The 12,378-nt window shown below is 52.5% G+C and overlaps 1 protein-coding gene across 2 annotated transcripts in view; it reads left to right on the top strand.

Annotated features, from left to right (window-relative positions):
* Nucleotides 1-12,378, top strand: part of sptbn5 (spectrin, beta, non-erythrocytic 5) — a 365,898-nt gene that overhangs the window by 142,271 nt on the left and 211,249 nt on the right. For both annotated transcript variants that reach the window (XM_059649324.1, XM_059649323.1), the window contains exons 52-56: nt 1,156-1,412; nt 2,154-2,340; nt 2,614-2,826; nt 3,434-3,630; nt 6,463-6,667. In XM_059649324.1, the coding sequence (XP_059505307.1) occupies nt 1,156-1,412; nt 2,154-2,340; nt 2,614-2,826; nt 3,434-3,630; nt 6,463-6,667 (1,059 nt within the window). The remainder of the gene's footprint in view (nt 1-1,155; nt 1,413-2,153; nt 2,341-2,613; nt 2,827-3,433; nt 3,631-6,462; nt 6,668-12,378) is intronic.

The following is a 12,378-nucleotide window of genomic DNA, read 5'->3' as shown; positions in this document are numbered from 1 at the left end:
TTCAGTCCCAGCTGCACTGTGGCCCACAAATACTGCTCCAGCCGTGAGTGTAGATAGAGTATCAATGGATTACTGGGGCGAGGTGGGGGGGGTTGACATCAGGTCAGAAGTCATCCCCACGCTGGCGTATTTGTCAGGAGCAGTCACTGGGGTGAAAGCCCCTGTCCCATGTGACTCCCTGCACGTACATGCTTCAGAAAGCCCAGCGGCTCCTCGAGGCACTTTGTGAGAGTGGGATCCCCAGCCAGTGAAAGGCCAGCTTCAAAATGGCGCCCTGGTGCAGGGTACAGTGTGGCCGAGGGTCACCGTTTCGAGATCACCTGCCTTGTAAACGGGCACAGCATCTCAGCAGTAGGGCGCGGGGTGGGGTGAGGGAGTGTGGGGGAGAGCGAGGTGGGGGGAGAGGGTGAAGGGAGCATGAGGGAGGGTGTGGGTGAGGCAGGGTAAGATGGGAAGGGTGAGGTCGGGGTGGGTGGGTGAGGTTGAGGGAGGATGAAGGAAAGTGAGGTGGGTGAGGGAGAGTGAGGTGGGTGAGGGAGAGTGAGGTGGATGAGGGAGGGTGAGGTGGGTGAGGGAGAGTGAGATGGTTGAGGGAGGGTGAGGATGAGGTGGGTGATGGAGATTCAGGTGGGCGAGGGAGGGTGAGGGAAAGTGAGGTGGGTAAGGGTGGGTGAGGAAAAATGAGATGAGTGTGGATGATGGAGAGTGAGGATGAGGTGGGTGAGGGAGGATGGGGGTGGTGAGGGAGAGTGAGGCAGGTGTGGGTGTGGAGGGTGACGGAGAGTAAGGTGGGTGAGGACGGAGAGTAAGGTGGGTGAGGGAGGGTCAATGTAAGGGTGGGTGAGCTGAGGGACAGCACTCTGAGGGATGGTGAGGGTGGGGGAGGGTGAAGATGAGCTGACGGAGGGTGAGCCATTAGTCGGTCACTGAGCATCTTAGTTACAAGGCAATAGAGCAGACAGAGCACAATACTAAGGTGAGCTGACTGCACTTGTGATTGACCCCTGCCTGAGCGAGGGACACTTGCCAGGGTCCAGCCTGCTGCCCAGTGCCCCCAGAGGAGGTGGTGGGTATTGAGGGTGTGATAGCTGTGGGGATGAGCAGAACCTGTGGGTGTGGGTATTAACCACCCCTCGTTCTCTGTGATCGAGGCAGGCACTGAACTTCCAGCGGAGTATTGATGATGTGGAGAACTGGCTGAGTGAAATAGAGAAGCAGTTGAGGCAAGCTGGCCAGCCCACTGACCTGGTGTCTGTGAAGAACCTCCTGAACGAACAGCAAGACCTGGAAGACGACATCAGCAGCTATGTGGAGAGGATGCAGTCTCTACTGGATCAGTCTGAACAGTTTGTCCAGGACAACCATTTCCTGGCTGAGGGCATTCGGGACAGAGTCAGCAATATACTCGAGAGGTAACCCCACACGCACACTCAAACCGAGCCCTGCCGACTGGGAATACCTAGTCTCACTGTATTCCCACTGTATTCAGTACCAGAGGTTTCCTTCCCTCCCAGAGTACCACCCTATCTATCGTTCTCTCACACACTTCATGTGGAGCTGAGTGATTAACTCCCTCTGAATTGTGGACAATCCCTTCCTGCTGTTCACCGCAGCATTGAGTTACATCCTGTCATTCCAGACACTTACCTCCAGCATCGTGTGTGAAAGTTAGCAATCTATTTAATGTCAGTAATATCCCTTTATCCTCCACAGTCCTCAATCATCTCTGAGTGTCCTTTTCAGTTTTAGACGTGTTGGCTGCAACCCCTCTGGATCTCTGTATCCTCCTCCTCCGAGACAGAGAGAGAGAGAGAGAAAGGGATAGCCCAGTGCTGCTCTTCTAGCTGCCCTCCTGTCATCCCTGCTCCTTTCACTGCTCATACAGCTCCCAAGGCTGTAGAAACGCCTCCCTCCTTCACAAACCAGTCCATCTCCATGACTGTCCTTAAAAACAGACTCCTTAACCCGTCTTAGTATCTCCATCTGTGGCCCAGTGTCATATTTGGTTTGGCACTGTTTTACTCTTGTCCAAAGGCACTATATAAATATAAGCGGTCACTCCTGTTCCATCCATGCCACCAGCGCTTGTTGTTGTTGTTGTTGTTAGGAGTGTGTGTCGGTCCCGTGCTGACAGTGAGTCTGTGTTATTCCAGGTACCAGGCACTGGGAGATCCCATCAAGGAGAGGCACCGGGCCCTGGACGACAGTGCCCACCTCTACCGGCTGTTCCGGGACCTCGATGCTACCCAGGCCTGGGTCCAGGAGAAGCTGCTGCTGGCCACGGTCAAGGATGTCGGGAACTCACTGACTGCTGTCCAGAGCCTACATAACAAACACCTGGTGAGGGGCCAGACAGCAGACTCAACACCCACCGGGTGGGAGGAGGAGGGAATGGGGGGGATTTGGGGGTGTGGGGGAAGGGAGGGTCAGTCTCGGGACGAGAGGGTAGGGGGTCAGTCTATGGATGATAGAGGAAGGGTCTGTCTCAGGACGAGGGGGGGAGGGTCAGTCTCGGGTAAAGTGGGGGGAAAGGGTCAGTCTTGGAACTATAGAGGGTGAGGGTCAGGGTGATGATGAAGTTTCAAGTTGTATCGGATTCTCCTCTGTACGCAGGCTTTGGAGAATGAGATCCATAACCACGATTCCCTGATTGAACCCATAATGGAGTTGGGGCAGAGTCTGGTAAAAGCTGGTCACTTTGCTGCCCGTGAGATTTCCAAGCGACTATGGGAGCTGCAGGATGCGGTGGAGCTGCTGAAGGAAGAGGCAGAGAAGAGGGGCTCAGTGCTGAGAGAGCAGCATGCTGTCCAGCTCTTCCTCTCAGAGGTGGGTGCTCAGTTATATCCTGGACAAACCCATTGCACTCCCCTGGGAACATCAGGGAGGAGCCTGAAACCACGACCCTCATCACTGTGTGAGGGACTGCGAGAATCGGTCACGGACTGGTGATTGCCCAGTGAATGGGGTTAGCTGTCTGAACGTGACTATAAGACAGAGAGCTTATCCCTCTCCCTCAGCATGTCTGTCTGACAGACAGCTGACCTGGTGCAAGGCTGCAGCGTTCCTGCCCCTGAATTGGCTGGCTCTGGTTGTTGGCACTTACCCTCATGCTCAGGTGATGGGACAGCAATGAGTTCCATTATCTACAGAGGTCACAGGAGGAGGGTGGGGGTGTTTGGCAACTGGGGCAATGTCACCGTATGTTGGGAGAAGGTTGCATGAGGCTGCAGTAATGGGTATGCAGTGTGTGTGTGGGTGTGTATGTATGTGTGTGAATGTCTGTGTAAGACTGTGCATCTGTATGTCTGGGTGGGTGTGTGTGTGTGTGTGTGTGTGTGTGTGTGTGTGTGTGTCAGGGCGTGCGTGCTGTGTGAGATGGTGTGGAACAGCAATGCTGTACTCCGGCTCACTGCTGGTCTCTGCTTATTGCCAGCTGCTGGAGGCGGAACTATGGATGAAGGACAGGAAAGCACAGCTGGAGATCTCTGACTACGGGAAGGATGAAGAATCCACACAGGCTCTGCTTCGGAAGCTGGAAAACGTTGAACTGGAATCGATCAGCTACCAGTCCAGGATGCTCAAACTGAGGGAAACGGGGAACAATCTTTCCAGCATCAGCCACCCTGACAGGTACATCCCCCACACCCCTAAAGATCAGAAACAGCATCAATCAGGATTGATGTAGGAATGGGAGCAGGTCATTCATGGCACTCAAACCCGATGTTTCTATTCATGGCTGATTTGATCATGGCCAAAAATTCACATTCCCACCTACTCCACATGACTACTGACTCCCATGTTAGTCACGAATTTCTGTACCTTGCCTTAAAATCAATCAATAACCCCACTTCCTCCACTCTCTAAAGCTCCAAAGTCTCCTTTGGAGAGAGAAAGTGTTCTTCCTCAACTCTGTCTTCAGTTGACCTCATTATTTTCAAACATTGAGCCCTAACACTAGTCTCTCCCGCAAAGGGAAGTATCCTTTCAGCATCCACCCTGCTGACTCCCGATAGGATACTCTGTGTTTTAGAAAGATCCACAACCCCCCACCTCATCCAATGGGTACCGGCACACTCTGTCTGATCTTTCCTCATAAAATAACCCCTTCAATCCAGGCCCCTCATAGTAACACAGAAAATAGGTTGTGGGGTAGGCCATTCTCCCTTCGAGCCTGCTACACTATTCAATATGTTCACAGTTGATCATGCAATTTCAGTATCCCATTCCTGTTTTCTCTCCATTCCCCATGATCCCTTTATCCACAAGGACCATGACCAGCTCCCTCTTGAATAAATCTAATGAACTGGCCCCAACAGCTTCCTGTGGGAGAGAATTTCACAGGGTCACAACTCTGAGTGAAGAATTTCTTCCTCATCTCAGTTCTGAATGGCCCACCCCTTATCCTTAGACTGTGAGTTTGTCTGTTAGTTGAGTGAAGCTTCTTTGAACTGCTTATAAAATGTTTACATTTTTTCTTAAGTAACGAGGTCAAAACTGCACGTAATGCTCCAGATGTGGTCTCAGCAGCTTGAACAAAACATTCCTACTTTCCCTTGCAACAAATGGCAATATTTCCATTTGACGTTCCAAGTTACTTTCTGCATCTGGATGATTCCTTATGACAGGGGACATGCATCCCTGTGTGTGTGTGTGTGTGTGTGTCTCAGTGTCTCACAGAGCCTGTTCTCATTTCTATTTAATCCATGAGCTGTGTACATTTATCCTTCTCACTGAAGGTAGACAATGTACTATCTGGGCCTCAGGAAAGACTAAAAAGGAAGGTGAAATGGACTCTCACCATGTCCATGTTCACCCAACACTGAGCTGGAAGAGAGGGGGATTTATGGGTGTTTGGAATCAGAGCCCTGAGGTACAAGTGTGACAGGGATTAACCACGTAGCAGCCTGGTTCCCCTGCACAGCGAAACACTTCACCCGAGTGGGCAGCTACTGATTATTCGTACAGGTACTGGGTTGTCACATATTTACAATCAATATGAATATCAGACTGGCTCGCTTTTCCCATCAAATACCAAGCTGAGAGCCTACTTAACGGACATCTTCAAAATCCTGAAAGTTTTGATGGACAGGCACAGAGAAAATGAATCCTGTGCATGTGGAGGAGAGAAACTTGAGGGCAGTCGCCAGGGGATCGGGTAGAGAGGGTTCAGAAGAAACCTCCTCACCCAAAGAGTTGTGAGAATGTGGAATTGGTAAGGTCTGGTAACGTGAACAGTAAAAGTAGCAATTAAGGGGAATCTAAACAAGCAGAGGGGGTGAGTGACACAGGACACTGTGAGGAAATGTTGGGGATATTTACACCGGGATGGTCCCTGTACGGTAAATGCCGGGGATATTTACAATACACATTATTTGGTTCCCTGTACGGTAAATGTTGGGGCTATTTACACCGGGCTGGTTCCCTGTACAGTAAATGTCGCGGATATTTACACCGGGCTGGTCCCTGTACGGTAAATGTCGGGGATATTTACAATACACATTTATTTGGTTCCCTGTACGGTAAATGTCGGGGCTATTTACACCGGGCTGGTTCCCTGTACGGTAAATGTCGCGGATATTTACACCGGGCTGGTCCCCGTACGGTAAATGTCAGGGATATTTACACCGGTCTGGTCCCTGTACGGTAAATGTCAGGGATATTTACAATACACATTATTTGGTTCCCTGTACGGTAAATGTCGGGGCTATTTACACCGGGCTGGTTCCCTAGACGGTAAATGTCGCGGATATTTACACCGGGCTGGTTCCCTGTATGGTAAATGTCGGGGACATTTACACTGGGCTGGTTCCCTGTACGGTAAATGTTGGGGACATTTACACCAGTGTTGTCCCTGTGTGGTAAATGTCGGGGATATTTACACCAGGCTGGGACCCGTACGTCAAATGTCGGGGATATTTACACTCGGCTGGTTCCCTGTACGGTAAATGTTGGGGATATTTACACCGGTCTGGTCCCTGTACGGTAAATGTCAGGGATATTTACAATACACATTATTTGGTTCCCTGTACGGTAAATGTCGGGGCTATTTACACCGGGCTGGTTCCCTAGACGGTAAATGTCGCGGATATTTACACCGGGCTGGTTCCCTGTATGGTAAATGTCGGGGACATTTACACTGGGCTGGTTCCCTGTACGGGAAATGTTGGGGACATTTACACCAGTGTTGTCCCTGTGTGGTAAATGTCGGGGATATTTACACCAGGCTGGGACCCGTACGTCAAATGTCGGGGATATTTACACCGGGCTGGTCCCTGTGCAGTAAGTGTCGGGGACATTCACACCAGGCTGGTCCCTGTGCGGTAAATGTCGGGGATATTTGCACCGGGCTGGTCCCCGTATGGTAAATGTTGGGGACATTTACACTGGGCTGGTCCCTGTGCAGTAAATGTTGGCATTACACAGATATTTCTCAGGTTTCTACCTTTTCTAATTCACTGGTAGGGAGTCCATGTTGAAGAAGCTCCAGGAAGTGGAATCGGAATATGTTTTGCTGCTCAAGTTGACCCAGAGCCTACAGAAGAAGCTGATGGACCGATACCATTTGTACCAGTTTGAGCAAGAGTTCCAGGAAATGACCACATGGCTGGCCAGTCGGCAGCGCATGGCTGATTCCCAGGACTACGGCCAAGATCTGGAAGATGTGGAGGTAAAATGTGGAGCACTCTGTAACTCTGCTCAGTGCCAGCCCGAGAGACAGACCAGGAGAAGCCGCAATACTGGTCAATAGTGACTGGGACTGAGAGCAGGGAAAGAGAGAGAGAGAGAGAGAGACTGGAACAGAGAGCAGGGAAAGAGAGAGAGAGAGAGAGAGAGATACTGGAACAGAGAGCAGGAGAAGAGAGAGAGAGACTGGGACTGAGAGCAGGGAAAGAGAGAGAGAGAGACTGGGACAGAGAGCAGGGAACGAGAGAGAGACTGGGACAGAGAGCAGGGAAAGAGAGAGAGAGAGAGACTGGGACTGAGAGCAGGAGAAGAGAGAGAGAGAGACTGGGACTGAGAGCAGGGGGAGAGAGAGAGAGAGAGAGAGAGAGAGAGACTGGGACAGAGAGCACGAGAAGAGAGAGAGAGACTGGGACTGAGAGCAGGGAAAGAGAGAGAGAGAGACTGGGACAGAGAGCAGGAGAAGTGAGAGAGAGAGAGACTGGAACTGAGAGCAGGGAAAGAGAGAGACAGAGACTGGGACTGAGAGCAGGGAATGAGAGAGAGACTGGGACTGAGAGCAGGGAGAGAGAGAGAGAGAGAGAGAGAGAGAGAGACTGGGACTGAGAGCAGGGAGAGAGAGAGAGAGAGACTGGGACTGAGAGCAGGGAAAGAGAGAGAGAGAGACTGGGACAGAGAGCAGGGAGAGAGAGAGAGAGAGAGAGAGAGAGAGAGACTGGGACTGAGAGCAGGGAGAGAGAGAGAGAGAGAGAGACTGGGACTGAGATCAGGGAAAGAGAGAGAGAGAGAGTGAGTTTGGGACTGAGAGCAGGGAAAGAGAGAGAGAGAGAGAGAGAGACTGGGACTGAGAGCAGGGAAAGAGACAGAGAGACTGGGACTGAGCGGAGGGAAAGAGAGAGAGAGAGAGAGAGAGAGAGAGAGAGAGAGAGAGATTGGGACTGAGAGCAGTGAAAGAGAGAGAGACACTGGGACTGAGAGCAGGGAAAGAGAGAGAGAGAGAGACTGGGACTGAGAGCAGGGAAAGAGACGGAGAGACTGGGACTGAGAGCAGGGAAAGAGAGAGACTGGGACAGAGCAGGGAAGGAGAGAGAGAGAGACAGGGACAGAGAGCAGGGAAAGAGAGAGAGAGACTGGGACTGAGAGCAGGGAAAGAGAGAGAGAGACTGGGAGTGTGAGCAGGGAAAGAGAGAAAGAGAGAGAGAGAGAGAGACTGGGACAGAGAGCAGGGAAAGAGAGGGAGAGAGAGAGAGACTGGGACTGAGAGCAGGGAAAGAGAGAGAGAGAGACTGGGACGGAGAGCACAGAACAAGAGAGAGAGAGACTGGCACTGAGAGCAGGGAAAGAGAGAGAGACACTGGGACTGAGAGCAGGGAAAGAGAGAGAGAGAGACTGAGACTGAGAGCAGGGAAAGAGAGAGAGAGAGAGACTGGGACTGAGAGCAGGGAAACAGAGGGAGAGACTGGGACTGAGAGCACGGAAAGAGAGAGAGAGAGAGAGACTGGGACTGAGAGCAGGGAAAGAGAGAGAGAGAGAGAGACTGGGACTGAGAGCAGGGAAAGAGAGAGAGAGAGAGAGACTGGGACTGAGAGCAGGGAAAGAGAGAGAGACTGGGACTGAGAGCAGGGAAAGAGAGAGAGAGACTGGGACTGAGAGCAGGGAAAGAGAGAGAGAGACTGGGACTGAGAGCAGGGAAAGAGAGAGAGAGACTGGGACTGAGAGCAGGGAAAGAGAGAGAGAGACTGGGACTGAGAGCAGGGAAAGAGAGAGAGAGACTGGGGCTGAGAGCAGGGAAAGAGAGAGAGAGAGAGACTGGGAGTGTGAGCAGGGAAAGAGAGAAAGAGAGAGAGAGAGACTGGGACAGAGAGCAGGGAAAGAGAGAGAGAGAGAGAGAGAGACAGAGAGAGGGGAAAGAGAGAGAGAGAGAGACAGAGAGAGAGACTGGGACTGAGAGCAGGGAAAGAGAGAGAGAGAGACTGGGACTGAGAGCACGGAACAAGAGAGAGAGACTGGCACTGAGAGCAGGGAAAGAGAGAGAGACACTGGGACTGAGAGCAGGGAAAGAGAGAGAGAGAGACTGGGACTGAGAGCAGGGAAAGAGAGAGAGAGAGAGAGAGACTGGGACTGAGAGCAGGGAAACAGAGGGAGAGACTGGGACTGAGAGCACGGAAAGAGAGAGAGAGAGACTGGGACTGAGAGCAGGGAAAGAGAGAGAGACACTGGGACTGAGAGCAGGGAAAGAGAGAGAGAGAGAGAGAGAGAGAGAGACTGGGACTGAGAGCGGGGAAACAGAGGGAGAGACTGGGACTGAGAGCACGGAAAGTGAGAGAGAGAGAGAGACTGGGACTGAGAGCAGGGAAAGAGAGAGAGAGAGAGACTGGGACTGAGAGCAGGGAAAGAGAGAGAGAGAGAGACTGGGACTGAGAGCAGGGAAAGAGAGAGAGAGAGAGACTGGGACTGAGAGCAGGGAAAGAGAGGGAGAGAGAGACTGGGACTGAGAGCAGGGAAAGAGAGGGAGAGAGAGAGAGAGAGACTGGGACTGAGAGCAGGGAAAGAGAGAGAGAGAGAGAGAGAGAGACTGGGACTGAGAGCAGGGAAAGAGAGAGAGACTGGGACTGAGAGCAGGGAACGAGAGAGAGAGACTGGGACTGAGAGCAGGGAAAGAGAGAGAGAGACTGGGACTGAGAGCAGGGAAAGAGAGAGAGAGACTGGGACTGAGAGCAGGAAAAGAGACAGAGAGACTGGGACTGAGAGCAGGGAAAGAGAGAGAGAGACAGGGAAAGAGAGAGAGAGAGAGAGAGGCTGGGACTGAGAGCAGGGAAAGAGAGAGAGAGAGAGGGAGAGACTGGGACTGAGAGCAGGGAAAGAGAGAGAGAGACTGGGACTGAGAGCACGGAACAAGAGAGAGAGACTGGCACTGAGAGCAGGGAAAGAGAGAGAGACACTGGGACTGAGAGCAGGGAAAGAGAGAGAGAGAGAGAGAGACTGGGACTGAGAGCAGGGAAAGAGAGAGAGAGAGACTGGGACTGAGAGCAGGGAAACAGAGGGAGAGACTGGGACTGAGAGCAGGGAAAGAGAGAGAGAGAGAGACTGGGACTGAGAGCAGGGAAAGAGAGAGAGAGAGACTGGGACTGAGAGCAGGGAAAGAGAGAGAGAGAGACTGGGACTGAGAGCAGGGAAAGAGAGAGAGAGAGACTGGGACAGAGAGCAGGGAAAGAGAGAGAGAGAGACTGGGACAGAGAGCAGGGAAAGAGAGAGAGAGACTGGGACTGAGAGCAGGGAAAGAGAGAGAGACTGGGACTGAGAGCAGGGAAAGAGAGAAAGAGAGAGAGAGACTGGGACAGAGAGCAGGGAAAGAGAGAGAGAGAGAGAGACAGGGACAGAGAGCAGGGAAAGAGAGAGAGACTGGGAATGAGAGCAGGGAAAGAGAGGGAGAGAGAGAGAGAGAGAGACTGGGACAGAGAGCAGGGAAAGAGAGAGAGAGAGAGAGAGAGACTGGGACAGAGAGCAGGGAAAGAGAGAGAGAATGGGACAGAGAGCAGGGAAAGAGAGAGAGAATGGGACTGAGAGCAGGGAAAGAGAGAGAGAGAGAGAGACTGGGACTGAGAGCAGGGAAAGAGAGAGAGAGAGAGAGACTGGGACTGAGAGCAGGGAAAGAGAGAGAGAGAGAGAGAGAGAGACTGGGACTGAGAGCAGGGAAAGAGAGAGAGAGAGAGAGACTGGCACTGAGAGCAGGGAAAGAGAGAGAGAGAGAGAGAGACTGGGACAGAGAGCAGGGAAAGAGAGAGAGAGAGAGAGACTGGGACAGAGAGCAGGGAAAGAGAGAGAGACTGGGACTGAGAGCAGGGAAAGAGAGGGAGAGAGAGAGAGACTGGGACTGAGAGCAGGGAAAGAGAGAGACTGGGACTGAGAGCAGGGAAAGAGAGAGACTGGGACTGAGAGCAGGGAAAGAGAGAGAGAGAGACTGGGACTGACAGCAGGGAAAGAGAGAGAGAGAGACTGGGACTGAGAGCAGGGAAAGAGAGAGAGAGAGACTGGGACTGAGAGCAGGGAAAGAGAGAGAGAGAGACTGGGACTGAGAGCAGGGAAAGAGAGAGAGAGAGACTGGGACTGAGAGCAGGGAAAGAGAGAGAGAGAGACTGGGACTGAGAGCAGGAAAGAGAGAGAGAGAGACTGGGACTGAGAGCAGGGAAAGAGAGAGAGAGACTGGGACTGAGAGCAGGGAAAGAGAGAGAGAGAGACTGGGACTGAGAGCAGGGAAAGAGAGGGAGAGACTGGGACTGAGAGCACGGAAAGAGAGAGAGAGAGAGAGAGAGAGAGAGAATGGGACTGAGAGCAGGGAAAGAGAGAGAGAGAGAGAGAGAGAGACTGGGACAGAGAGCAGGGAAAGAGAGAGAGAGAGAGACTGGGACTGAGAGCAGGGAAAGAGAGAGAGAGAGAGAGAGAGAGAGACTGGCACTGAGAGCAGGGAAAGAGAGAGAGAGAGACTGGGACTGAGAGCAGGGAAAGAGAGCAAGAGAGAGAGAGACAGAGAGAGAGACTGGGACTGAGAGCAGGGAAAGAGAGAGAGAGAGAGACTGGGACTGAGAGCAGGGAAAGAGAGAGAGATTGGGGCTGAGAGCACGGAACAAGAGAGAGAGACTGGCACTGAGAGCAGGGAAAGAGAGAGAGACACTGGGACTGAGAGCAGGGAAAGAGAGAGAGACTGGGACTGAGAGCAGGGAAAGAGAGAGAGAGAGAGAGAGAGAGAGAGACTGGGACTGACAGCAGGGAAAGAGAGAGAGAGAGAGAGAGAGACTGGGACTGAGAGCTGGGAAAGAGAGAGAGAGAGACTGGGACTGAGAGCTGGGAAAGAGAGAGAGAGACTGGCACTGAGAGCAGGGAAAGAGAGAGAGAGACTGGGTCTGAGAGCAGGGAAAGAGAGAGAGAGAGAGAGTGGGACAGAGAGCAGGGAGAGAGAGAGAGAGAGACAGAGAGAGTGGGACAGAGAGCAGGGAAAGAGAGAGCGAGAGAGTGGGACTGAGAGGGAAAGAGAGAGAGAGAGAGAGAGTGGGACAGAGAGGGAAAGAGAGAGAGAGAGAGAGAGTGGGACAGAGAGGGAAAGAGAGAGAGAGAGAGAGAGTGGGACTGAGAGCAGGGAAAGAGAGAGAGAGAGAGACCGGGACTGAGAGCACGGAAAGAGAGAGAGAGATTGGGACTGAGGGCAGGGAAAGAGAGAGAGACTGAGACTGGGACTGAGAGCAGGGAAAGAGAGAGAGAGAGACTGGGACAGAGAGCAGGGAGAGAGAGAGAGAGAGAGACAGAGAGAGTGGGACTGAGAGGGAAAGAGAGAGAGAGAGAGAGAGACTGGGACAGAGAGCAGGGAAAGAGAGAGAGAGACAGGGAAAGAGAGAGAGAGAGAGAGAGAGAGAGACTGGGACTGAGAGCAGGGAAAGAGAGAGACTGGGACAGAGAGCAGGGAAAGAGAGAGAGAGACAGGGAAAGAGAGAGAGAGAGAGACTGGGACTGAGAGCAGGGAAAGAGAGAGACTGGGACAGAGAGCAGGGAACGAGAGAGACAGACTGGGACAGTGAGCAGGGAAAGAGAGAGAGACAGACTGGGACAGTGAGCAGGGAAAGAGAGAGAGAGACTGGGACAGAGAGCAGGGAAAGAGAGTGAGAGACACTGGGACTGAGAGCAGGGAAAGAGAGAGAGAGACTG

The sequence above is a fragment of the Stegostoma tigrinum genome, chromosome 10 (genome assembly GCF_030684315.1).
Source record: "Stegostoma tigrinum isolate sSteTig4 chromosome 10, sSteTig4.hap1, whole genome shotgun sequence".
Taxonomy (NCBI): Eukaryota; Metazoa; Chordata; class Chondrichthyes; order Orectolobiformes; family Stegostomatidae; genus Stegostoma; species Stegostoma tigrinum.
Note: the sequence above shows the minus strand (reverse complement) of the source record. Positions and strands in the feature narration are given on the sequence as shown.